The 26393-nt window shown below is 37.8% G+C and overlaps 1 protein-coding gene across 4 annotated transcripts in view; it reads right to left on the reverse strand.

The window, feature by feature from the left end:
* Positions 1 to 7713: 7713 nt before the first annotated feature.
* HMGN3 (high mobility group nucleosomal binding domain 3) overlaps positions 7714 to 26393 on the reverse strand; it is a 79596-nt gene continuing 60916 nt past the window's right edge. The window contains exons 3-7 of one of the 4 annotated variants that reach the window (XM_044676223.1): positions 16996 to 17025; positions 11319 to 11366; positions 8868 to 8984; positions 8648 to 8747; positions 7714 to 8251 (exon numbers count right to left, since the gene is read on the reverse strand). In XM_044676223.1, coding sequence (XP_044532158.1) covers positions 8238 to 8251; positions 8648 to 8747; positions 8868 to 8984; positions 11319 to 11366; positions 16996 to 17025 — 309 coding nt within the window. In that variant the 3' untranslated portion in view covers positions 7714 to 8237. Of the gene's footprint in view, positions 8748 to 8867; positions 8985 to 11318; positions 11367 to 14121; positions 14170 to 16995; positions 17026 to 26393 lie in introns of all 4 variants that reach the window. The other 3 variants (XM_044676222.1, XM_044676224.1, XM_044676221.1) reach the window with 3 other exon arrangements.

Below are 26393 nucleotides of genomic sequence, written 5' to 3' on the forward strand. Positions count from 1 at the left end.
TCCCTTCCCTTCCCTTCCCTTCCCTTCCCTTCCCTTCCCTTCCCTTCCCTTCCCTTCCCTTCCCTTCTCTTTTCTCTTCTCTCTTCTCTCTCTTCTTTCTCTTTCCCTCCCTCTCTGTCTCCCATGAGTGAAAAAATCTGCCATTCTTGTATAAGTGAATAAAAAGGAATGAAGGCTGAGTTTTCTGGTGGATAGGTGCTAAACCAGATTCGGATTGGAAAAATATACACTAATCTCTTAAATTATGTTAATTATGTAAAAGTAAGAACTCATAAAAGGGTTTGAAGAATAGGGCTATATGGTTGGCAGTTTTGAGAGCCAGAGAGGGCTCAATGTTACCCCTAGAGCACCCTCAATTGGAGGTGAAGTTGATAATCCTTGGGGAGGATTTCACTTGACCTTTGTCACAGAAGAGTATATGCCCTTGGTCAGTAGTGTATCATCTTGCAAACTAAAAAGCTTTTCTTGACCCTCCTGCCTCATTCTGCCTATTCTCTCAGCTCTCTTCCACTTCACTGCTAAACTCACTTTAAAAAAAAAACCCTGTATACTTCTTAGTTTTTTGCCAATTAGCTCCTTTCCCCCTCATCCTAAAACTGCTTTTTTTTGGAAACTCACCTAATGTTCAAGTTCAATGATTTTTTCATCTTCCTTGACTTCTTCGCAGCATTTCCCAATGTAAACCAGGCCTCTTCTCTTGAATATTTTTTCCTCTCTTGACTTTAGAGATATCACACTGTTTTGCTACGATACTACTACTCCTTGTTTCCTTTGCTGACAACTTGTATTATTCCTAAACCCTTGGTGGGTGTTCCCCTAGGATCTGTCCTTGGCCTTCTTCTCTCCCTACACTATTTTTCTTGGCAATCTTATCATTCCCACAAGGTCCAATCAAAAAGCTATGAGGATAGCTCCCTGACCTCTTGTTTGGGCTTTTAGAATCACTTCTCCCACTGGCTGGAAGACTTCGACACATGGATATTCCCACTAACACCTCTAATTTAACATGTCTTATATTTCTGCTTAAAATTCCTCGTTTTATTTCAGTTACAGGAACTTCCACTCATTTATATTCTGATTGTCAATTTTTTTATGTTATCTTTCACTCAGATTTCTCCTGCAGTTCTTTTGGATTTATTAAGTTCTGTCAATATCCTTCCTAAAACATATAATCATAGATTATGGCTAAATGGGAATTTTCTGGTCAATTAATCGAAGTTACATTTTATAGATTGAAAAACTGAGATCCAGAAGAGTAAAGTGACTCTACGTCTTCAATTTCTACCTATAATCTAACCCAGTTTGCGGCTGTCATAGTGTCAATCTTGTTATTCTAAGGGTTAGTATGGATTTACTCAGAATCTAAGTAGATTCTGCACTCAGTTTTCATTCTCTGGAAAATTCAGACTTTATCCCTTTCAGTGGAGTTCAATCATAAAAATATGATATAATTGTATTCAGTTCTTTACTCACCTTACTAATTCCTCATCCATAGATTTGGATCTTTTTTTTTTATGGCTGAACTTGAGAAAGTTATCTATACTTTACTTTTCCTCTCACTCTTCTGAAGCATCTTTAATCTGGCCTTTGAACACATTATTTTACCAAGACTTCTCTCTCCAAAATTACCAGAGTTCTCTTGATCTTCACTCCACTCCAACCTCTGACACTAAAGATTATCTTCTTATTGATGTATTTTCCTCCTAGATTTTTGAAATACTGATCTCTTCTTTGTGTTCTCTTACTGGTCTGATCACTTCTCAGTATTCTTAGCTGTATCTTCATCCAGGTCATGCCTATTAACTGTGGATATTCCCCAATGTTCTATTTTGGGCTGTCTTCTCTTTCCCTTCAAATACTATTAACTCCTAGGCCTTCAATTGTCTTCTCTATGCAGATGATTCTCAGAAGTATTTCTCGAGCTCTAACCTTTCTCTTAAACTCTAATTATGTGTCACCAGCTGCTTTCTGGATATCTCAAATTGGATGTCCTGGAGTCATCTCAAACTCAACATGCCCAAAGTGGAACTAGTTATCTTTTTTTTTTCTCCCCAGATTTCCTATTTGGAGACACTGTGGGTTATTATTTATAATTTATTAATATTGTTTGAACTTAACTTTATGTGACCATAGATTATTTGAACCCAGATTGTCACCCTGATCTCAGTAACTTTCCAGGAATGACTGACTTGAGAAGGAATTTTGGTCCTGGATCTACCCAAAACATATTTGTTTTGGGTCTCCTCACCCAGGACTTGTTTTGAGTTATTCAAGTTTATGTTTTGGGTTTCCTTTGTGTTTTGCTTTTGCCCAAATTTTACTGAATGTTTACATGGACTGATAGCCATTTTAATCTACCTTGCTTTCGAACTATCCTCTCAACAAAATTCCTTAAAGCTACACTTGTCTAAATCTTAGATAAAATAAAATTTCCAGAACCTGCAAGAAAGAGCCTACACCTCCTTTCTGGCTTGCTCTTCTCTACCAAATGACATGTTTCTTTTAAAACTAACTCAGATTTTGGGGTTTGTTCTTATGAACAATAGCACCTTCATCTTTTAAGTCACCTAGTCTTATAACTATGGGGTCACCTGTCATAGTCAATCTGTTACTGTTTCCTATTTTCTACCTTCCTGTAGTATGAACCCCTTCTCTCTACCCACCCACCAGCTGCCTCTATAGCATAGGTCTTCATTCCTTTTTGGTTGGTCTCCCTCCCTGCCTAAAGACTCATCTATCCTCCACTCAGCTGCCAAAATGATCTTCCTAAAAGTGCAGGTCCAACCAGATCATTTCCTTGGTTCCTTACAGGAACTTACAGGAAATTTTATAGGGTAAAATTTAAAAATCATCTTTCATAATTAGGTCCCTTCTAGTTTTCTTATACTTACTTCCCTCCATCCAGTGGCACTGGCCTTCCTGTTATTTCTCAAATGCAATACTCCATCTCTACTCTTCATTCATTTGAACTGACTGTCCTTCCCTGCCTGGGATGCTCTCTCTTTCCCTCTCAGCCTCCTGGTTTCCTTCCACCTAGCTCAAATCTCAGCTTTTGAAAGAAGCCTTTCCCAGATCCCACTTTCCCTCGCTCTACTGCCAGAGCTTCCCTCTGAGATCACTTCCCATCTACACTTCATGTATCTCGTGCAAAAAAGTTTGCCCAATTGTCTCCCCTGGTAGAATGTGAGCTCCTGGAGGGCAGTGGCTATATTTGTCTAGCATACAGTGTTTAATAAATGCTTACGAAGTGACTGACTAGATTTTACTCTTTTGCTAAAAGATTTTCTCTCCTCCCTGTTGTCTGCAGGAAGTTAAAATTCTGCTTACCATTCAAGGTCTTCCACCATCTGGCAGCACTCTTCTTCCCAGTCTTATCTCATATTGCTTCTTTAATGAATTCTATACTTTAACAGTGAACAATTCTTTATCCCTTGAAAGGCCCCTGCATTACCTCGCCCCCAAGCCAATGCTCATGCATTTTTCTATACTTAGAATATTCCTATCCATCCTTTAAAATCCAACTCTTACTACCTCCTCCATGGCAATTTTCCTATTGATAGTGACCTCCCTCTTTACATTGTTCTGGACCTCTCTAAAATGCTTAACCTAAAGTAAAGTCACTGAGGACAAAGATAATTTATTATTAAAAATTGGTATCATCTGCCACATAGTGCTCATCTGCACAGTAGGCACTTAATAAATGATTACTTAATTGAATAGCACATATCAGGGTTCAGGATTTTTAGGAATAAACCCAAATTGGAAATAACTAGAGTTAGATTTAGATTTTTTTTTTAATTTGGGATTTGACACTCATTTTTGTTCATAGAATCCTAAATATACATAGTTGGAAAAGACTGCAGATCAAGTCCAGCATCTCCATTGAAAGGTTGGGAAAACTGACACCCAGAGGAGGTGTCCAACCAACAGGACGCACTGTAGTTGGGCCAGAATTCAAACTCAATTCCTCTGATCCCGAATCCATTCAGTAGATAAGCAGTCCTGTGCCTGCTATGTGCCAGGCACTGTGCTAAGTGCTGGAGAAATAAGGAGAACAAAGTAGCAGTAGATCCTCGTCCTCTCTTTACTACTCCACACTAATGTGTTTCCTGTTTTATTGATCCATCAGAATGATATCAGCGTGTTCCGTGCTTATTTCATTCTCAAGTGTTGGATTCCTTTTGAAAGTGATTTTACTTAAAAGTAGCTTCTATGAAATGCAAAATTATGGAAGGAATTCCTCAGGCTGACCAATTTTAAGATAAGGAAAGATGACTTAATTTTGTTAGCCTATAATCTGTCATCATGGGTGATGTTCATATATAATACATATAAATGTTTATATAGGTGAAAATATGTATAAAGGCATCACTTTTAATGATGGATTCCAGACCAGTAAGTCAACTTTTATTTTACACGATTGATGACAATTAGTCACCGATGATTTTCCACCCCAGATGAATGTAAATAATTGTTTAAACTCAAAGTGGATGGATGGGGATGTCAAGTGTTCACCACTGTTATACCATTTTTCTTTGTAGTCTCTCTTGGATTGGAGTTTTGTGAAATATAATTGACAAAACACTTGTATAGATCTTAAATGAAAAGATAATCCACTTTTGCCATCTCTTTAAAATCATAGAATGAACAAGAAAAGGAGAGGATGAGAACAGGGATCTGTATTTTCATGAAGAAAACAGCCATTTGATACTTGACGTTCAAAGAAGCCAAGTAGAGAGTTACTTATGTTATTTAAATCCTGCCTCCAATAATTATTGGCTTTGTAGGAGACATTGGAAAAGTCTCGATTTCTCTTTTCTTCCTTAAAATGGGGACATAAATGTATCTAAATAAATCAAGGTTGTTGTGAAGATCCCATGAGATAATACATAGAAAGCACTTTGCAAACTTGAAGGGGCTACAGAATCAATGATTTCTATTGTTGTTATTAAAACACTAGAAAATATTTCAGGTTTGTGAAGACGTCAATGACCTTAAGGATAATGCAACATTTTAACATCCTGGCCTGATTTTGTAGTAATGAGCACTAACACAGTGCCTCCTAGTGGTTGGGGAGAAAGGAAAGTTTCCCAGTTCTGGGATATTTTTAGTATTGAACTGCAGAATGGCTGCTTGGTTACCAATGGATAAACCGATGGAGTCAGGACAAAAAACCTTCCTACTTACCTTCTTTCACAACGGGAGCTGGCTCCCTATAGTGGGAATTCTGTTTTCTTGTGCTTGGGGATATTCATTCCTGAATGTAGCTTTGTGTCCAGCTTCTAAAAACCCCATTTGGGGATGAAGGCTATTTTGAGCAGAAGATAATGTGTGGTTTCTCTTTTTAAGGCAATCCTCATCCAAACAGACTGATATAGTATTTATACAATTCCTAAGCTTCATATTTGCAATGACTTTTCAAAAATTGTCTCAATGATCCTCAAAACCACATTGGGACCTAGATGCTATTATTATCCCTATATTAGAGTTGAGGAAACCGAGGCAGACAGAGATTAAGTGACTTGCCAATATACAGTTAGTAACAGTCTAAGGCAGTGATGGGCAAACTTTTTAAAGAGGGGGCCAAAGGAAAGGAAATGCTCATCTCTCAGGCTGTTTCTAAGGCAACTCTTTCGAAGTTTCATTGTATTTGTCAGATTAGGAATAACCTCATGCCACTGGATAGAACATTTCAGGACCCCCACTGCCCCCAATCTGGCCCGAGGGGCGTAGTTTGCCCATCACTGGTCCAAGGCCATATTTTAACTCAGGTCCAGCACTTTATACACTACACCAGTGAATTATTATTAAAAAAAGAGAAACCTGTGTTTATTCTTTTTTTTTTAAGTAAATTCCTTGTGAGGAATGAGCATGGAGGAAGACCTGGGTTCAAATCTAATCGCAGGCATCTATTTTGTCATCTCTCTGAGACTTAATTTCCTCATCTGTAAAATACAGATGATAATAGAATTTACTTTACGAAATTGTGAGGATCAAATAAGATAATACGTTAGTGTTTTGCTAGCCTTAAAGCTCTCTATAAACATGAGTTTGTGAGTAGATAAAAATATTTGGGATAATTATGAACAGTTCTTCTGAACTTAGCATGCTTGGTAAGCTAAACAAAACAAAAATATTAATGATCATAATGAAGGATAGTCGTTAAAGAGATGCTAAGAGGAAGCTGCTTTGAATTCTATGTGGACAGACACACAAGGTTATGTACACTTTATCAAGTGCTTTTCTTTGGGATGAGGCACCCTTAACATATATATCTAAAGGGAGGACCAAAGGGGAACCAGATTGCTTTACTGATACATTCATGATGTCGGAAGAAAGTAAGGAAGGGCTTCTGGCACACTGGGACCTACCATTCTTGAAGGGAATGCCTGTGTCAATGACATCCAGAGTATGTATGAGTGTGTGCACTCAAGGTATTGCGACTAAAGTCCTGTTGTGATATCTCACTGTGATACGGAGGTGGGTGGCTCTGAGTTCTTTGAGGCTGTGTCAGTAGGGCACAATGGCAGATCCTGTCATGCTGGCATTAAGACTCAGTGGGAGACCATGTGTCTGCCATCTACTGTCCAAGGACCAGTGTGGTGGAATTTGGGACAGTTCATCCTCAGGAGCCAGAGAAGTCTTTTTGGCCAGAGTAACTTATGAAGAGTGTCTATCGAGTCTTGGAGGGGCAATAAAATGTGATATGAATGAAAGTGACCCTTTAAATTTCATTTTGTGGTAAGTGGCAGCCAAAAGGGGGCTTAGATCAGAGGAAGATGTTTAGATTTTGAGCCTCAAAACAAAAACACTGGAATTTCCTTTATTGTTTAAGATTAGCCAAATGGGGAGCCCTCTAAGATATATCATTTCTTTTCAGTCAAGGCTTATATGTTAGTGGACCTGGAGTTAGGGGAAATGGGTTATTAAATTATGTAATGTTGAGTAAATCATTTAACTGCTAAGAGGTTAAAGTTTCTTCATCTAAAAATAGTGATTGTAATACTTATAGCATGGACCTCATAGTTACTATTAATATGAGTTACTGCTATTATGAATATTTATTATGATGATTAGTCACAAAAAATTTCTGAAAATGACAATGAACTGAACTTTTTTCTTAGTTTGGTTTGGTATAATTGAACAAAAAAAACTAAAATGATTTTGTCCTCCACTATTAATTTATAGAGCAAGGTAAATGTTTGGCTTAGGTCCTTCCCTACCTTAACCCCCCCCCAAAAAACCTTTATTTTTATTTATACAGATGCCTAGAAATGAAACTTCATTCACTTGCAGTCTCCAGATTCAATGGCTGTAGTTTAATTGTGGCAGATTTTCCAAGGGGGTCTTCACTGACGATTCCTTGCCCATCCAGCTTAATAGACACCCGTCCCTCCAAATTTGCTCCAGGTCATACCATAAATGATTTCTTTTACAAGTAATTTACTGATTTGTTTCTAGGCTGGGCAGGGTCTTCTCTAGTGTATGTTTTAGTTATTATTCTTTTGTGTTTACACCCAGAAGTGACTTTTAGCTCAAAAGATGTAATTTTTAGAAACCTAGCAAATTAATAAATGAAACTATTTTACTTATTAGAGGCAATGTCAGCACAGGGATCACAGAAATTCCTAGAACATCTAATATCTACTGCAACAATTAAAATAGAAACAAGACGCTCTCTAAATTTAGAGACAGCACACTAAAAAGCTGAAATTTTGCAGGCAAGAAAACCTTTTATTTTAAACCATTAAAAGAACCAAAAATAGTCAGCAGGTGGCCACAAGTATCCATGTTTCATTAAAATCACATAAAACCTAAGTACAAAAGCACCACTGATTATTGCTCTAGAAAAACTGCATGAAAAATTCAAATATGCACAGTAAAAACACCACCGTCTGCACAGGACTAATTTTCAAAGCAAGTGCGTGGAATGCTGATCCAATTTTACACACGGCTTCCAATATTCAACTGATGTTCATATTACTTTGGGGGGGGGGAGGATGTGTGTGTGTCAGGGGAGGTGATGAGGGGCGAGGAGGGCTTCCAAAAAAGCATTGTTATGAGAAGGGAAAATATTCATCGATATACATTTTTTTAATATGCCGCCTATCATAGTCCTAGAAAATTAGCATTTACAAAATACTTGATAAAAATATCTTTTAAAAGTTGTCCCGAGAGGTACATAAAATCCACCCCCAATTTCCGTGACAATTCATTCTCCCTTGTCACCTACAGATTCAGTTTTCCGTGCCTATGGAAAGAAAAAAAAAACAAAACAAAAAACGAAAAAGAGAAGAAGGCCGTTATTAACCAGACTCGGAACCCCCCCAAGACGTTACAAGCCACCCCACTGACACAATGCCGGCTTTATTATTTATCGATTTATTGATCGATCAATCGATTGATTTGAAAGCATCCCTCCCTAAAGCAGCTCCACTGCAAAGCCTATGTCCATTGTAGGTGCTCCGCAGACAAGACAGGCATACATACCCACAAACACACTTCTGTGTTTTATCGGGCTCTGCTTTTCAGAAAGCTTGTCACAAGCAGCCTTCCTTACCTGCGAGCTTCCACTGTTCATAATGAAAAGCGGCACACTACTATCTGATTCTAGCCACTGCACACAGGCAGACATTCTCTACCGTACCCTTAACTTTCACTGTTTCAATCTGCCCTTTTACTGACAGTGTGCTGGGTGGGGCACCTCGGGATGTTGAAACACTAACAGTTGAGCGATAGATGCGAATCTGCAATAACATCGTGGGCAATAAAGAGAAACATTATGAACATGCTATCAATGGCTCGCAATCCCGAATCAATTTGAAAATGCACTGAGTCAATCAGCGGGAGGCATTGACGGAAAGTACCTCTTCAGCTTTAGTTTCACCATTTTCAGACGGTGTAGTAGTACCTTCCTTTCCAGATTCCTGCTTCTCATCCTTCTTCCCTTTGGCGCCTTTGGTAGCCTTTGCCCCGGGTTCCTTCTAACAGAGAAGAGCAGAACACGGGAAGATGCTGCGTCAGAAGCCGGGTTAGACGTCTCTGAAACCAGGGAGGAGCCATATCTAGCAGCCCCGGGAAGGGTTTTCCTTGAGGTGGCTACCAAGGGTGCCGCTTAATTAATAGTCAATAAAAGCTTTTTACCAGATTTTGAAAAAAAAAAAAAAAAGTTTGTCTTGTAACGGAGGGCTCCACAGGTAAAACGAACTAAAATGACTGTGATTTTCATGCCAGGTGTGAGCACTCTCGCCACTGGCACACACTACAATCCATATCTGACTTGGTCTGTTCCGCTTAAGGTCCCTAGTTCCCTTCAAAGCTCCGCCCCCTCTCACCCCACTTCTGCAGAACTTTCCTGATTTCCCCACTTGGGAGTGCTTCCTTTTCTTAGATTTAAAAGTAAAAAGTCTCAGAAAACCTTGAGTTCCAAAAGGTAAAATGCACTAAGGAGCTGTAATTGCCCCTTCCAGTGTGGGAACTCTCTCCACTGCTATCCACTGTTCTGTATACCTGGAATAGTCTCTTAGGAACCCTAGCTCCCCTCTAAGCTCAGACCCCTTCCAGAAGTCTTTCCTGATATCCCTAACTTGTTAGTATTTCATCTTTGTATTTACTTATTTTTATTTTATATCTTTATATTTATTTATATTGCATTTACTTATTTTATTTATATATAAAGCAATATGTATTTATACATTTATTTATATATAAAATTAATTTACATTTACATATTTACTTATTTTTATTTTATATATTTATACATAACAACATATCTATATACTTATATATCTCTATATAATAACATATATTTATATAAAATACATGATTATAAATTATAAACTTATAAATTTTTTTAAATGACTTTTTTTTTAACCTCTTACCTCCATTACAAGAGAATGTAAATTCTTGGAGGGTAGAAAATGGTTAATTTTTACTTTTGCATTCACAGTAACTAGCACAATGCTCAGCACATAATAGGTACTTAGAATTCGATTGCTAGATATAATTTAGTTGATAACTTCTAGGGAGTTGCCCTAGGCCCTTGGGACCTACCCAAGATCACTCAATTAGTGTCAGAGGCAAGACTTGAACATAGGTCATTCTAACTCCAGGGCCAGCATTCTGTCCATAATCCCTCAAGGCCTCTATCCAAATAAATAGTTTGACTTATCAGGAATACTTTCCCTTTTTTTTCCTGAAAGGACAATGATTTTGCTCATTTGCTTGCTTTTCTTGGCACAGAGCATATCCTACTGATGCTAGGAGTGGATGCTACTTAGCAAGAACATCAAAAGTCTGACAAAGGGGTCAAGGCAGAGAACTGTGCCAACTGCCTAGCTGTAGGCCTGGATATTCAATAGAAAATTTGATTTGGAAAGGTGGCTTGGGGAGCAGTTGGAGAGAAGGGTCACCACTGTTGGTGCAGCCATTAATTTCAATTAAATAGTGCATGGGGTGAAATGTGAGGTAGGCAGCAAGAGATTGAATTTAAGAACTCAGGTGAAAAGATGCTATTTTTAAGATCAAACACCAGGAATGAATTTTTGCTGCTTCAGAAATTCGCCTGGAACTCTGAGACAGAGAAAACTTACAGGATCACAGGAATCAGAGCAGGAAGAAACTCAGAGATCATCTAGTCCAACCCCCTCATTTTTCAGAGAAGAACTCTGGCTCAGAGATTAGCCCAAGGTCATACAGGCAATAAATAGCAGAGCTAGGATTTAGATAAGAGATGTTTTGACTCTAAAAACCAGCGTTTTCCCCACTACACCATGCTTGGGAAAAATCAAACAACCATACAGCAAAATGCCAAACTCTGAGCCAACAATGAAGGCTAGGATTGGCAGAAAGCAAAAAGGCCTTTGGCGGCTCATGCACCTGGGTAAGCCTATTTCCTATCAGTTACGTGCAAGGCAATGTGACCCTTGGGTCATCCAGCTTGTTGCCAACAGCATCCTTAGGGACCATTCAGCTCTTCTAGGTTTGAAATGAAGCATATTTATACTAGGTCCTCTGCCAGAACAGCTCTCAGAGCACCTGCCTTGGCAAAGCTGGATGCCCAAGAGCATAGCAAGCCCTCCTGTTTCTGCTTTACTGGAGAGAAAAATGCTCTCTTTGTAGACCACAAACTACACATATTAATTTTTTAGAAGATATCCCTAATCGGTAATGACAGTGTCGTAGCTAGTTCTTTTAACAATTACTCAGCCTGACCTTTCTCAGGAAATGGAGTTGGAGAGAGAATTATTATTTATACATTTATTTAAAAACATCCCACCACCATCACCCAAGAAGAAAAAAATAAAAGGATCTCTTACCTTAGTGGTTTTTCTTGGTTTTGGTTCAGGTTTTGGTGGTGCAGGTTTCTGCAAAGACATTTTCAATCATGCAAATACTTAAAAAAATCAAATATCAAATCCCCTTCTTGCCTGTAATTCACAACAGAATGCAGAAAACTGGCTGACATAGTTTTTGACCCTTCCAAGGTCTGTAATACAATGGCTCTTGGTTTTAGAACTCCAAACCCCAATTTCATGTGGAACAGATCTCCTCTAACCAGAATGGCTCAAAACTGGCTCAGCAAAAAATGAATTCATCTTTAAAGTGTTTTGTCCTAAGTAGAAAGACCAAGTGAACCATTTTATTTTGGATTTTACTACAATAGGATGGATGTATTTCAAGTGAGATGTAAAAGTTAACTCACCTTAGCACCGACCTGGATAGTTCTTTGGGAACATGTCTAATCTTGCTGTCTTAGGGTTTATCTAGATTTCTTTTTATCATAGCACATCGGTGAGGGTGATAGCATAGATACTTAAAATGATACGAACTGCCTAATTAAGGGGCCGCAGTTTGACTAAGTAGTCAGGTTGAACTTATCCAAGACCTTGCAAATCATAATGAAATCTTAAGCAGAGCCCAAGCAGTAAGAAAGAAGGCTGCTTAGGAAATATTTCAAAATTATTTCAAACATGAAGTAGATCTACACTCATCCCAATTTAGGGGGCTTAAAAATCAGTTCAGATTGGATGGTCAGACAGGAAACCCCACCTAATGATGGTATACTTTTAAATATTAAATATAATATTATACTAAAATGAGAGAGTATAACAGATAGACAACTCGGTGGTATCATGATAGAGTGCTAGACTTGGAATCATAGCGTGCTAGACCTGAGTTCAAATACTGTCTCGGACACTTATTGGCTATTTTACTCTTACTTTTACACTTAACCTCTGCTTGCCTCAGTTTCCTCATCTGTGTAAAAGTAGGGATAATAATAGGATCTATGTCCCAGGGTTGCTGTGAGAATCAAAAGGGTTAACATATAAAGTACATAGCAAACCTTAAAGTGTTTTATAAAATGTTTATTTCTGTTACTATTATTATTATTATTATTATGAGCCAGCCTTGAGGTCCAACACCTAGGGTTCAAGTCTTGCCTCGACACATACTGCCTGGGTGACCTTGAATAAATACTTATTTTCTCAGTGTCTCAGACAACTAAAGGAGATAATGTGCAGAAAAGAAGCCAACCTGCATTGTACTAACATGACACTGTATAGGAACATCATCTTGTTAATTAATTTCCTACCCCAAAATTAAAATAGTAAAGGAGATGCTCACTGAAGGGAAGAAACAGCCCTAGCTTGCTAAGCTTTCCTNTTTTTTTTAACCTCTTACCTCCATTACAAGAGAATGTAAATTCTTGGAGGGTAGAAAATGGTTAATTTTCACTTTTGCATTCACAGTAACTAGCACAATGCTCAGCACATAATAGGTACTTAGAATTCGATTGCTAGATATAATTTAGTTGATAACTTCTAGGGAGTTGCCCTAGGCCCTTGGGACCTACCCAAGATCACTCAATTAGTGTCAGAGGCAAGACTTGAACATAGGTCATTCTAACTCCAGGGCCAGCATTCTGTCCATAATCCCTCAAGGCCTCTATCCAAATAAATAGTTTGACTTATCAGGAATACTTTCCCTTTTTTTTCCTGAAAGGACAATGATTTTGCTCATTTGCTTGCTTTTCTTGGCACAGAGCATATCCTACTGATGCTAGGAGTGGATGCTACTTAGCAAGAACATCAAAAGTCTGACAAAGGGGTCAAGGCAGAGAACTGTGCCAACTGCCTAGCTGTAGGCCTGGATATTCAATAGAAAATTTGATTTGGAAAGGTGGCTTGGGGAGCAGTTGGAGAGAAGGGTCACCACTGTTGGTGCAGCCATTAATTTCAATTAAATAGTGCATGGGGTGAAATGCGAGGTAGGCAGCAAGAGATTGAATTTAAGAACTCAGGTGAAAAGATGCTATTTTTAAGATCAAACACCAGGAATGAATTTTTGCTGCTTCAGAAATTCGCCTGGAACTCTGAGACAGAGAAAACTTACAGGATCACAGGAATCAGAGCAGGAAGAAACTCAGAGATCATCTAGTCCAACCCCCTCATTTTTCAGAGAAGAACTCTGGCTCAGAGATTAGCCCAAGGTCATACAGGCAATAAATAGCAGAGCTAGGATTTAGATAAGAGATGTTTTGACTCTAAAAACCAGCGTTTTCCCCACTACACCATGCTTGGGAAAAATCAAACAACCATACAGCAAAATGCCAAACTCTGAGCCAACAATGAAGGCTAGGATTGGCAGAAAGCAAAAAGGCCTTTGGCAGCTCATGCACCTGGGTAAGCCTATTTCCTATCAGTTACGTGCAAGGCAATGTGACCCTTGGGTCATCCAGCTTGTTGCCAACAGCATCCTTAGGGACCATTCAGCTCTTCTAGGTTTGAAATGAAGCATATTTATACTAGGTCCTCTGCCAGAACGGCTCTCAGAGCACCTGCCTTGGCAAAGCTGGATGCCCAAGAGCATAGCAAGCCCTCCTGTTTCTGCTTTACTGGAGAGAAAAATGCTCTCTTTGTAGACCACAAACTACACATATTAATTTTTTAGAAGATATCCCTAATCGGTAATGACAGTGTCGTAGCTAGTTCTTTTAACAATTACTCAGCCTGACCTTTCTCAGGAAATGGAGTTGGAGAGAGAATTATTATTTATACATTTATTTAAAAACATCCCACCACCATCACCCAAGAAGAAAAAAATAAAAGGATCTCTTACCTTAGTGGTTTTTCTTGGTTTTGGTTCAGGTTTTGGTGGTGCAGGTTTCTGCAAAGACATTTTCAATCATGCAAATACTTAAAAAAATCAAATATCAAATCCCCTTCTTGCCTGTAATTCACAACAGAATGCAGAAAACTGGCTGACATAGTTTTTGACCCTTCCAAGGTCTGTAATACAATGGCTCTTGGTTTTAGAACTCCAAACCCCAATTTCATGTGGAACAGATCTCCTCTAACCAGAATGGCTCAAAACTGGCTCAGCAAAAAATGAATTCATCTTTAAAGTGTTTTGTCCTAAGTAGAAAGACCAAGTGAACCATTTTATTTTGGATTTTACTACAATAGGATGGATGTATTTCAAGTGAGATGTAAAAGTTAACTCACCTTAGCACCGACCTGGATAGTTCTTTGGGAACATGTCTAATCTTGCTGTCTTAGGGTTTATCTAGATTTCTTTTTATCATAGCACATCGGTGAGGGTGATAGCATAGATACTTAAAATGATACGAACTGCCTAATTAAGGGGCCGCAGTTTGACTAAGTAGTCAGGTTGAACTTATCCAAGACCTTGCAAATCATAATGAAATCTTAAGCAGAGCCCAAGCAGTAAGAAAGAAGGCTGCTTAGGAAATATTTCAAAATTATTTCAAACATGAAGTAGATCTACACTCATCCCAATTTAGGGGGCTTAAAAATCAGTTCAGATTGGATGGTCAGACAGGAAACCCCACCTAATGATGGTATACTTTTAAATATTAAATATAATATTATACTAAAATGAGAGAGTATAACAGATAGACAACTCGGTGGTATCATGATAGAGTGCTAGACTTGGAATCATAGCGTGCTAGACCTGAGTTCAAATACTGTCTCGGACACTTATTGGCTATTTTACTCTTACTTTTACACTTAACCTCTGCTTGCCTCAGTTTCCTCATCTGTGTAAAAGTAGGGATAATAATAGGATCTATGTCCCAGGGTTGCTGTGAGAATCAAAAGGGTTAACATATAAAGTACATAGCAAACCTTAAAGTGTTTTATAAAATGTTTATTTCTGTTACTATTATTATTATTATTATTATGAGCCAGCCTTGAGGTCCAACACCTAGGGTTCAAGTCTTGCCTCGACACATACTGCCTGGGTGACCTTGAATAAATACTTATTTTCTCAGTGTCTCAGTCAACTAAAGGCGATAATGTGCAGAAAAGAAGCCAACCTGCATTGTACTAACATGACACTGTATAGGAACATCATCTTGTTAATTAATTTCCTACCCCAAAATTAAAATAGTAAAGGAGATGCTCACTGAAGGGAAGAAACAGCCCTAGCTTGCTAAGCTTTCCTTTCTCTTCCAGTCCCTTAAAGGTCTTCCTAAAAGGACGCCTGCTAGTTCTGCTGTCCCACCTTCTTCCAAAGCAGCATTGCCACCAGCAGGCAGGGGCCCAGCCTTCCCAGATGCCTTTTTGGCTTAGGGACAAAACAGGCAAACTGAGGTCCCTGGGGATGGGTGATAAGGTGTTCAACCCTTGTTTCTCTGCAGTAATGAAAGCACAAAAGGTTGGCTATATGGTATGAAAATAGATCCTGCCACTAGACTCCAGAACTGGCATTGGGGCAGAGGTGGAAAGCACTAGATCCCAAACAGAGATTCGACAGGGGAGAGTGGCTGAAAAGGTCCTGGATTCTAGTTAGTACCGTGGGGTAGATTATTTTACCTGTATGGACCTCAGAGGCCCTCTGGGTCCATCAGCTTCTTTATCTGTATAGGAAATGAGCATAGACCCAGGCACTGGGTAGTCTTCTGCTTACCCGCTGCTGCTCACAATCCCTCCTGCCTGCCCCTACTTTCTACTATTTCAAGGGTCCTCTCATAATATAAAGGAGCTGGAAAGAACCTTAGCAGTCACCTGCAGGTGAAGTATACAGACTCTTTCTCAAAATGTTATTAAATGCACAAAATACTTGAGATTATAAAGGTAATCAATTAGACTGAAATACAGTTATCAAAAAATTTTTAAAAGAAGTTCATAGATTCCTCCTTCTCAAAATGTTTTTAAATGCATAAAATAAAATGCTTAAGATTTCAAATGAAACCAATTACACTGAAATAGTTATCAATGGTTGTTTTTAAAGTTCACAGATCCCAGACTAAGAAATTCTCACCTTTTAATAATCTCACTATACAGAAACTTATGGGCTGCCCAGAGAGGCTCTAAAACCCATAGAACTCAAATGACATGCCCAAGGTCACACAGGTGGTTAGGCAGTGAAGTATTTCTTAGGTTGTACTTGTTGCCAAAAAAGCTTTCAAATTGGGTAAGGTATTCCAGACTACTACTAAAATTCTTCTGACACTGGGGATTCCCAATCTTTCCACATCTTAGTCAGGGGGAGACAAGAGAGCCAGACTTCTTGCTAATGCTATCACATCATTAAATTGGATCCAGATACCAAGAGGGTACCTAATATACTTTTTTTTTGCTTTAGTGATTTAATTATCTAGAATAATTCTATGCTGTCACATTTCATTGGTGCCTCTGAGACATTGAAGCAGCTTTAGATTGCTCTGTTAGATTGTAAATTCCTTGAAGGCAGGACTGTCTTTTTGCCTCTTTTTGAATCTCCAGCACTTAGCACAGTGCTTGGCACACAGTAGGCATTTAATCAATGTTTACCAATTGACTGATTGAATATTGGCACCGGTGAAACATGACTGAATGGTTGTGACACCAGTCATTTAAAAACAGAGAAAAGGGATCGAGGGAAACATCACCTTACCATTCCTTTCAACAGCAACGTCACTGACTTGCTCTGGAATGGGGAACCATGTGCCCACAGGGACTACCCCAAGGGGCTTTATAAAATACTTACAGCTGACAATCTTGCAGACCGTCTTGTGGGCTAGAAAGAAAACAGAAATATTTGACTTGTATGATAGCAAAACAAATCAGGAAAAAAATGCCACTAATTCTCACCTTAAGGATATTTTTTTTCTTGGTGATCAGTTACCAGTCCTACCTCTGTGGAAGGTTCTACAATGCTGTGAGGTGGAGAGGGTAAGTATTGTGATCCCCATTTTGTTAATGAGGAAACCGCAGCTCAAAGCAGGTAAGGAAGTTGGCTAGTAAAATAGTCCTCTGACTCCAGGACCAGTGCTAACAAAAGCTAATAAAGAATTCAATAATCCAGTAAGCATTTATTAAGCGATGGGGATGCAAATAAGGAAAAGGAAGTACCTAATAGTCTAACAGGGAAGCTGATGCCCAAAAGGAAGCTAGAAAGGGGATGGAGTGGAGTGGGCTACCACCAGGGAGACCTGGCTCAGGGACATTAGGTTCCATGGAGTCCAACCCTAGCAGAGCTACTGATGAGAGGTGTTTCCCTTTTTTAGAATTTTAAAAGCATCAGTTTCTTCATATAACTGGTAATTCAAAAACAGGTATAAAAAATGACCCAGTTTATTGCTAGGAGAGGCAAATTTGGTTCTTTCAATTTAGGGTAAGGTGAGGAAAAGAAAAAGAAAGAGGAATTTAAGGTCTTGTCATAAACTATGGTTAATATTGATGGGAGAACAGTATAAAACCACTGAAGTACTTTTACAAAAACTAGCTCCATCTTCCTCCCCTCTTTGGCAGAGGAGGACAATGAAGGGTGTGGAATATTGCATATATTACTTTATATGACTGATGTATTGATTTGTTTTGCAAAATAATTATTTCCCCCCTCTTTTAAAAATCTTTGTTACAAATCTTTGCTCACTGCATGGGAGGAGATACATCTAGAAATGAAGATGAAGCAAAACCAAAAGATATCAATAAAAATAAGATAAAAAAACAGCTCCCCATTGTCTTTCTGTTTCTTTAAATGGAACTTCAGTTACTACATGAACACACTTGTTTCATTTGGAAACAAATGTAAATATTTGTAGAGAACCAGAAGAAACTGTAACTCCCCACCCCCCTTTTTTTGTTACTATGCTATTACAGAAGAGAAACAAGGAGAATATCAAGTAATTTTTTTAACGTTGTAGTTTATCTTTAAAGTTAACCAGGATAGTTGCAGGATAGACTGACATATTACTCATCAATTCAAACACCTTCAGTGGCTCTCTATTCACTCTAGCATAAAATACCAGCTTCTCGGCCTCTCACTTAAAGCCCTCCACAATCTAGCTGCCACTTAAATTTCCAGACATTTCATATTGCTTCCTTTCATGCAGAGCCATACAAAGTGTGAGAATTCTTGCCTGAGGCAAATTCAGTTGAGTGGGAGGATGGGGGTGGCAAAAGTTCAGACAATAGTCTTTTTGGTGTAGTTCTGAAAAGGAGATGATACAGTTCAGCCTTGAAAGAGCCTGCATTACAGTGGGGAATGGTGGAGAAGGTGAGCCCCCATTGAGGGGGAACCATGGCAATAGATCCCTAAGGGAAACGGCTGGCAAAGGAATGTAAGGTGAGGTGCAGGGATGGGAGATGCTACAAAGAGGAAGTAGATTCCACTTCATGTCTCGGCATCAACTGGCCCCCCTTTCTGGAATGCATTCCTTTCTCACTCAGGCCTCTTAGAATAGCTAGAATACCTAAGCGTTCAGTTCTATTGTTCCCTCTTTCATGAAGACTCTTCCTCTCCCTTAAAATGCCCACAGGACCTCTTCACCCCACTCAGATCTCATCTTGTACTTCTCTGAGAAAACAGAAGCCATTTGATGCAAGCTCTTTCTTCTCTACATCTCAGAATCCCTTGGCATCATCCCTCATTCCTGTACTCTCAAATCCTCAATCTCTCCCTATCTACAGACTCCTTCCCCCACAGCCTACAAACCATTCAAATCTCTTCCATTCTTAAAAAAAAACAACCTTCAAAAATGATTCTCAAGTTTTTCAACCTATTATTCTCTGTAGTTTTTGTTCCATATTTATCATCTCCTTCAAAAGTTAAACGTCTAGGGAAAAAAAAGTGTCATACTGGTAGCCAATTGCCTCCACCTCCTTTCCTTTCATTCACTTCTTACCTCCTGGGATCTAGCTTCTTACCTTTCCATAACAGAAGCTACCCTTTCTAAAGCCACCAATTATTTTCTAGGTGCCAATTGTGATGGATTTTTCTCCATCTTCATCCTTCCTAAGGTTGCTGTAGCATCTCACACTCCTGACCTCCTTCTCCTCCCAGCCACCCTCTCCTCTCAGGGTTTTTGCATCACAATTCTCTGGGTTGTTTCTCTAGGTTTAATTATCATCACTATACAGATGACTCTTAGATTTATATTTCTAACCCTTCGTTCCAATCACACATTTTCAATAAGTTACTACTGGATATGTCTCAGAACATCTTTCCCCAAACATATCTCTTCCCAACGTCTCTTCTGCGTTGAGGGCAACCACTATTCTTCCAGGCACACAAGCACATCTTTGACTTCTCAACTCTCTTCCAGCCCACATGTCAAATATCATTGCAAATGGGGATTATTTCAATCTTGGCACTTGCAACCCCCCTTCAGCACTTAACACAATGCCTGGAATATACTAAGCACATAATAAATACCTGTTGATTAACTAATTTCTAGCATCTGTCCCTTTGTCTCTATTCACAAAGCTACCACTTTAGTTTAGGTCCTCATTTCATTTAGCTTGGATTTCTGTAATAGCCTTCTAATTGGCCTCCTTGCCTCTAGTCTCTCTCTATTCCAATTTATTCTAGACACAGCTGTCAGTGATTTTCCTAAAGCCTACATCTAACCACATTATTTTTCTACTTGATACATTTCAATGGCTCCTTATTTACCTCTAAGATCAATTATACACTCCTGTTTGGCATGTAAAGCCCTTCACAATCTGGCTCCCAACTCCCTCTCGGGCTTTACTACACATGACTCGCCTCAAACCCATTCTTTGTTCCAGCCAAAGTGGTCTTCTTACCATTTCCTTCTACTTGGAAAAATGATCATGCCATGCCTCTGTAGCTTTTGCACTGGCTGTGTCCCTCACACCTGGAGTTCCCTGTCTCTCAGAATCCCTAATTTCCTAAAAGGCTCAGCTCAAACACCACCTTCTACATAAATACCCCCAAACTGCCAACCATCTATTTTGTATAAACCTACAGAAGCATATGAAGAGCCACATTTGTACCCCTTGAACCTAGCTAGCATGGTGCCTGATGCATAGTGTTGTTGCTGTACAATTGTGTGCCACTCCTCACAATCCCATTGGGTTTTTTTTAATATAATATTTAAAACATTTTTATTTTGAATATTTCCCCCTAATTTCATTTCATGTTCTTTCCCTCTTCCGTTGGGGTTTTCTTGGCAAAGTTATTGGTGTGATTGGCCATTTCCTTCTCCAGCTCAGTTTATAGATGAAGAAACTGAGGCAAACAGAATGAAGTGATATTCCCAGGGATCACACAGTGAGCAAGTATCTGAGGCTGGATTTGAACTTGAGAAGCTGAGATTTTGTGACTCCAGACCCTGTGCTCTTGATTCATAGATTGGCTGATTCTCCCAACAGTGAGTACTTTCTCCATCTTTTTTTTTAAAACCCTTACCCTCCATCTTGGAGTCAATACTGTATATTGGTTCCAAGGCAGAAGAGTGGTAAGGGTAGGCAATGGGGGTCAAGTGACTTGCCCAGGATCACACAGCTGGGAAGTGTCTGAGGCCAGATTTGAACCTAGGATCTCCTGTCTCTAAGCCTGGCTCTCAATACACTGAGCTACCCAGCTGTCCCCTACTTTCTCCATCTTGAAATTTCTTTGTAATGGATTTACTTTCTGTGTACACATGGTGTTCATCAGGTAGATTATTAGCTTCTAGAGCTTCATTTTTCTTCTTCTTTTTTTTTTTTTGCCTCTGTACTCCTGACTTGCATTACAACATAAGATGCTTAAATACATATCTGCTGAATTGATTTAAAATAGGACTTCAACCTCAAAGTTTGAAATATAGTAAAACCTGCAAATTGATCTCATTCAATCACACTCGTCTCATAGGGAGCATCTGCTCCGTTGGACAGGAAGGTTAGGATGAGGGGCAACACAGCAAGGTCAGTGGAGAGTCGATCTCAGAGACAGGAAGACCGTGTTCAGGTCTCATCCTTGACTGAGCAAAAAAAAAAATGGGAAAAGAAAGTAGCTGCCCTCAAGGAACTTACAGTCTAACAAGAAAGCCAGCACCCAAAGGCTTTCAGTGCCCCTGACAACCCTTTAAGACTTAAGTGAACAATGCTCCATGTACAACCCAGTGGAATTGCTTGTCAGCCCCGGGAGGGGGAAGGAAGAAGATCATGAATCATGTAACCACTGAAAACACTCCAAATAAATAATTAATCAATTTAAAATAAAAAAAGACTTAAGTGACAAGACAGAGACTGATCTGTAACAATAGAGGCTGTGCTCACCAGATCAGTCCAATATCCAATAAATCACACGTCTAGCCTAAAATTTGAACTCTACTACTTTTGATTTTGTACTTATTTAAACAGGGATGTTTATCTTCATAGAGCAAGTACTTTCTTTATGGACAGTTCAAATTAATATAACAAATAGGCTGGCAGGGGGAATATTTAAGCTACTTAAAGAAAATAGTTCTCATATGCCACTACGCATCTTTGAAGGCACATGTAAACAACAGACATGCTACTTAGAAATCAGTGAATTTAGAGTAATTCTACAAACAGATTTAGAAAACACCCTTTATGAAAGAAGATAAATCATTGGAGAGAGACTCATTATCCAAGGCTGGGCCATAATGATATAATAAAAAATGGTGATACTATGTAAATTGACCTACAAATTTAGTGTTCTATCAATCAAACTGTCAAGGGGTTACTGTATAGAATTAGATAAAATGATGTTAAAATTCATTTTGAGGAACAAAAGGTCAAGAATCCCAAAGAAAATAATGGGAAGGAGGCCTAGCATTACAAAGTTTCAAACTATGTTATAAAGTAGTAATGATTAAAATTATTTGATTAAAACTATTCTTAGAAAAAAAACCAACTTTTTTTAGGCTACATAAATGAACCAGAAACTACTCAACATAATAGCCTAATATTTGATAAACACAAGAACAGAAATCACAAGAGAAAAGGAAACAAGCATTTATTGCTTATTTATTAAGGCACTTAATTTATTAAGTCCCTATTAAGTGTCAGCACTTTACAAATATTACCTCATTTGATCTTCATCACTGTCCTAGGAAGTAAGGAACTATTATTATCCCCATTCCTCATATTACCTATCTGGCCTTACTCAGATTGAAGATCACTGAAACGAAAACATATTAATAAATTGTGAGTCTTGCTGCCATTGTCACCTCTCCAATGTGACATAATAAGTAAGCTGTACAGGAAGATAACGTAAGGGTCCTAAAGGCTCTTGAGGAGAAATGTTCACAATGAAGCATTTTTTCTATAGAACTTGACTTCTCCTAATGATTCAATGAGCTTACTATCATTTTGACAATTCAAGGATATTGGAATTTCAAAATGTAAAAAAGCCTGGGACATGAAAATGAGAAAGCATTTATCTAAAAAAGCTAAACTTTCTACTATTAAAGTTTTTTTTTACTTGTCCCTGCTCAAAACTTCTCACCATTTTGAATTCTACCTTTCTTTTCCAGAAAAAAAATGTTTCCCTTTCTTTTCATAATTATCATAAGGGAATTTCCTTTAATATGCAAACAGTGGATACTATGACAGGCCTTTGACTTATTTTTTTATTTATTTTTTTAAATTTTAAACCCTTAACTTCTGTGTATTGGCTTCTAGGCAGAAGAGTGGTAAGGGTAGGCAATGGGGGTCAAGTGACTTACCCAGGGTCACACAGCTGAGAAGTGTCTGAGGCCAGATTTGAACCTAGGACCTCCTGTCTCTAGGCCTGGCTCTCAATCCACTAAGCTACCCAGCTGTCCCAGGCCTTTGACTTATAAGGCAGCAGGTGTGTGTGTGTGTGTGTGTGTGTTCGTGTGTGTTCAGATAGATGGGTGATTAGGTTCTTGAAAATCTGTCTCCTGAAAACCTCTAGTCTTTTAAAGCTAAGTCAGCTTTAAGAAGGTCGCAGTGGAAAGGAATCAGAAGACCTGGATTCAAACCTTGGCTCTACACTTTGTGTGTGTGTATTTGTGTGTGACCTTGAGCAAGTCATCCTGTTTTTCTGGGACTCATTTACCTCATGTGTAAAATGTAGGTGATTTGTAATGATTTGTAAAGTCATTTTCAGTTCTAAGTAAATGACAGCATAAACATCTGGATTATTTAACAGATATGAAATATAATAATCAGAAATTTTTCTTCAACATTAGATTTCTCTAAAAATAAATTTATTTCAAACACTCATTCAAAAAATTTTCAGCTCCTAATTCACTCTTTACAGTCCTTCCTCAACCCATTGAGAAGGCAATCAAATGTAATATCAATGATATGTGTGAAATCATGCAGAACATATTTCCATATTAGTCATGTTGTTAAAAAAAAAGCAAGAAAAATAAAGTGAAAAAAATTAACCTCAATCTGCACTCAGTTTATCAATTTTCTCTCTAGAGGTAGAGAACATTTTTCATCATGAGCTGTCTTGGATCACTGAATTGTTCAGAGTAGCTTAGTCTTTCATAGTTGATCATCCCTACAATATTGCTGTTACTGTGTACAATGTTCTCCTGGTTCTGCTCACTTCCCTTTGCACGAGTTCATTTAAGTCTTCCCAGACTTTCATGAAATCATCATGCTCTTCTTTTCTTATAGCACAATAATATTCCATTATAACCATATACAAGTTGTTCAAATATTTCTCAAGTGATGGACATCCCTTCAATTTCCAATTTTTTGCCATCACAGAAAACCGCTATAAATATTTTTGTACTTATTGATCCTCCTCCCTAAAGCCCCTGCCTACCATTTTTTGATCTGTTTGAGATACAAATCTAATAGTGGTACTGCTGGATCAAAGAGTATCCAGTTTTGCGGCTCTTTAAACATAGTGCCAAACTTTTCCAGAATGAATGTGTTCACATCTACTGCATTAGTGTCCTAATTTATCCATCTTCCTGCCAATATCTGTCATTTTCCTTTTTTGTCATGTTAGTGAATCTGACAGGTGGTGAGCTACTATCTCATAATGGTTTAATTTGCCTTTCTCGAATCAGTAATTATTTAGAGCATTTTTATGTGATTATCACACTAGCTTTGATTTCTCCTTTTAAAAACTGCCTGTTCATATCCTTTGACTATTAATTGGGAAGTGTCTTCTATTTTTATAAATTGGCTCAGTTCTCTATATATGAGAAAGAGGTCTTCATTGGATAAATTTATTACAAAAAATTTCCTCCTAGTTTCCTGTTTTCCTTCTAATTTTGACTACATTAGTTTTATTTGCACAACTCCTTTTAAATTTCATGTAATCAAAATGATCTATTTTACTCCCTCTAATCCTCATTCCCTCTTATTTGGCCACAAACTCTTCTCTTACCTGTAGATCTGACAGGTACATATTTCTATGCTCCCCTAATTTACTTATATTACCCTTTATATTTAAATCATTTAATCCATTCTGACCTTATTTTGCTATACAGTGTTAGAGGTTAGTCTTCACCTAGTTTCTGCCAAATTGTTTTCTAGTATTTCCAACAATTTTTGTCGAATGTTGCATTCTTACCCCCAAATCTTGAATATTTAGATTTATCAAATAGTAGATTACTATAGTCATTTACTCCTGTGTATTACATACCTAATCTATTCCACTGATCCACCATTTTATTTCTTAGATTATATTGAATGTTTTGATGATTACTGCTTTGTAATACAATTTGAATTCTGGAACTGCTAGACACCCTTCCTTAACATTTTTTTTCATTGATTTCCTTGATATCCTTGACCTTTTGTTTTTCAAGATGAATTCTATTACTATTTTTTCTAGTTTTATAAATGAATTCTTTAGTAGTTTGGCATGGAACTAAATAGATAAGTTAACCTTCGTAGCATTTCTCCCTACTGTTAATCAAATATTTCCAATATTCTGAAAAGGGACAAGGGGGCAATAAAGTTGTCATCAATTATAGTTTTTGTCAGTTACATTTTTTTTAGATCAAGAAAGCCCTGAGAATTGATTAAAATACTAGAAGGTAAAAATGTATCAACTGATGCAAAAATTTACTTACGCCTTTGAGATATTCTTAAATTTTGGTTCTTCTATGACTTTTGTAATTGCACAGTAAGGTGCTATATGAGGCTGTTCTCAATAACTAGTTGGTGATTTTTTTTTTACAATGAAGTCTATTAGAGGTTACCATCAAAATTACCTCGGATGGTGCTTAATATATGGACCCATATTTTCACTGTGTTAGACACAAACAAAAGATACAAAGCAAATCTCATTGTGATAAATATCTGAGAGCATTCACAATCTTTCATAGAAGTGTAATTCAGCTGTTACAGGTGTGACTTAAAATTTACCAAATGTTCAATGGAATGTGGAAAATTTAAAAATTCACAGATGCTTTGATTTTGATAGCATTTGTGTAATTGGATTTGATTTACATGGATTATAGGGAATTCATCCACAGGGTAGGGAGGTGAACTAAATCACCTGTAATTTAAGTTTCTTGAGATAGGTTGATTTTCTGTTTGCTTCTAAGTAAAATTTGAGATACAGCGTTCACATCAGAACATTAGATAAGCTGCTGCAACTGAGCTTTTGGAGTTTGGGGCCGAGACAGTGGCAGAGGCCTAAGGAGAGGGGGTCTATGCTGAAGCTTCTTTCAGCTAGTGCAAGAAGGCAAGGAGAAGCATGGCTTCTACTGATTGTTTCAAAACTAGTCTTCAACTTTGAAGGACTTTATGTGATGTTCAACCACAATTCCAGAGTGCTGACGAAGAAGCATGCTACCTACCTCTCAAAAGAGAGGTAAAGGGCTCGATGCAGAATGAGACAAGATTTTTCTAAATGGACAATGGGGGAATCTATTTTGTTTGATTATACCTATTTGTTGACAAGAATTCCATTTTTTCTTTGCTTTAAAAAATTTTATATTAATTTAGTTTACCATATCATATATTTATTTATTGATTATATACGATACACTATAAAACAACTATATAAATAAATATTATATAAAAATATATAAATATATAGCATATACTATAAAATATATTAAATATAAACATATAGTATATGTTATATAATATATTGCATAATAAATATATACTATATTATACATATCCATTTTAAATTTTAATAAAGGGGATGTTAATTATATATCATTATATATAATATATTATAAA

This window comes from Gracilinanus agilis, chromosome 4, assembly GCF_016433145.1.
Source record: "Gracilinanus agilis isolate LMUSP501 chromosome 4, AgileGrace, whole genome shotgun sequence".
Classification (NCBI taxonomy): domain Eukaryota; kingdom Metazoa; phylum Chordata; class Mammalia; order Didelphimorphia; family Didelphidae; genus Gracilinanus; species Gracilinanus agilis.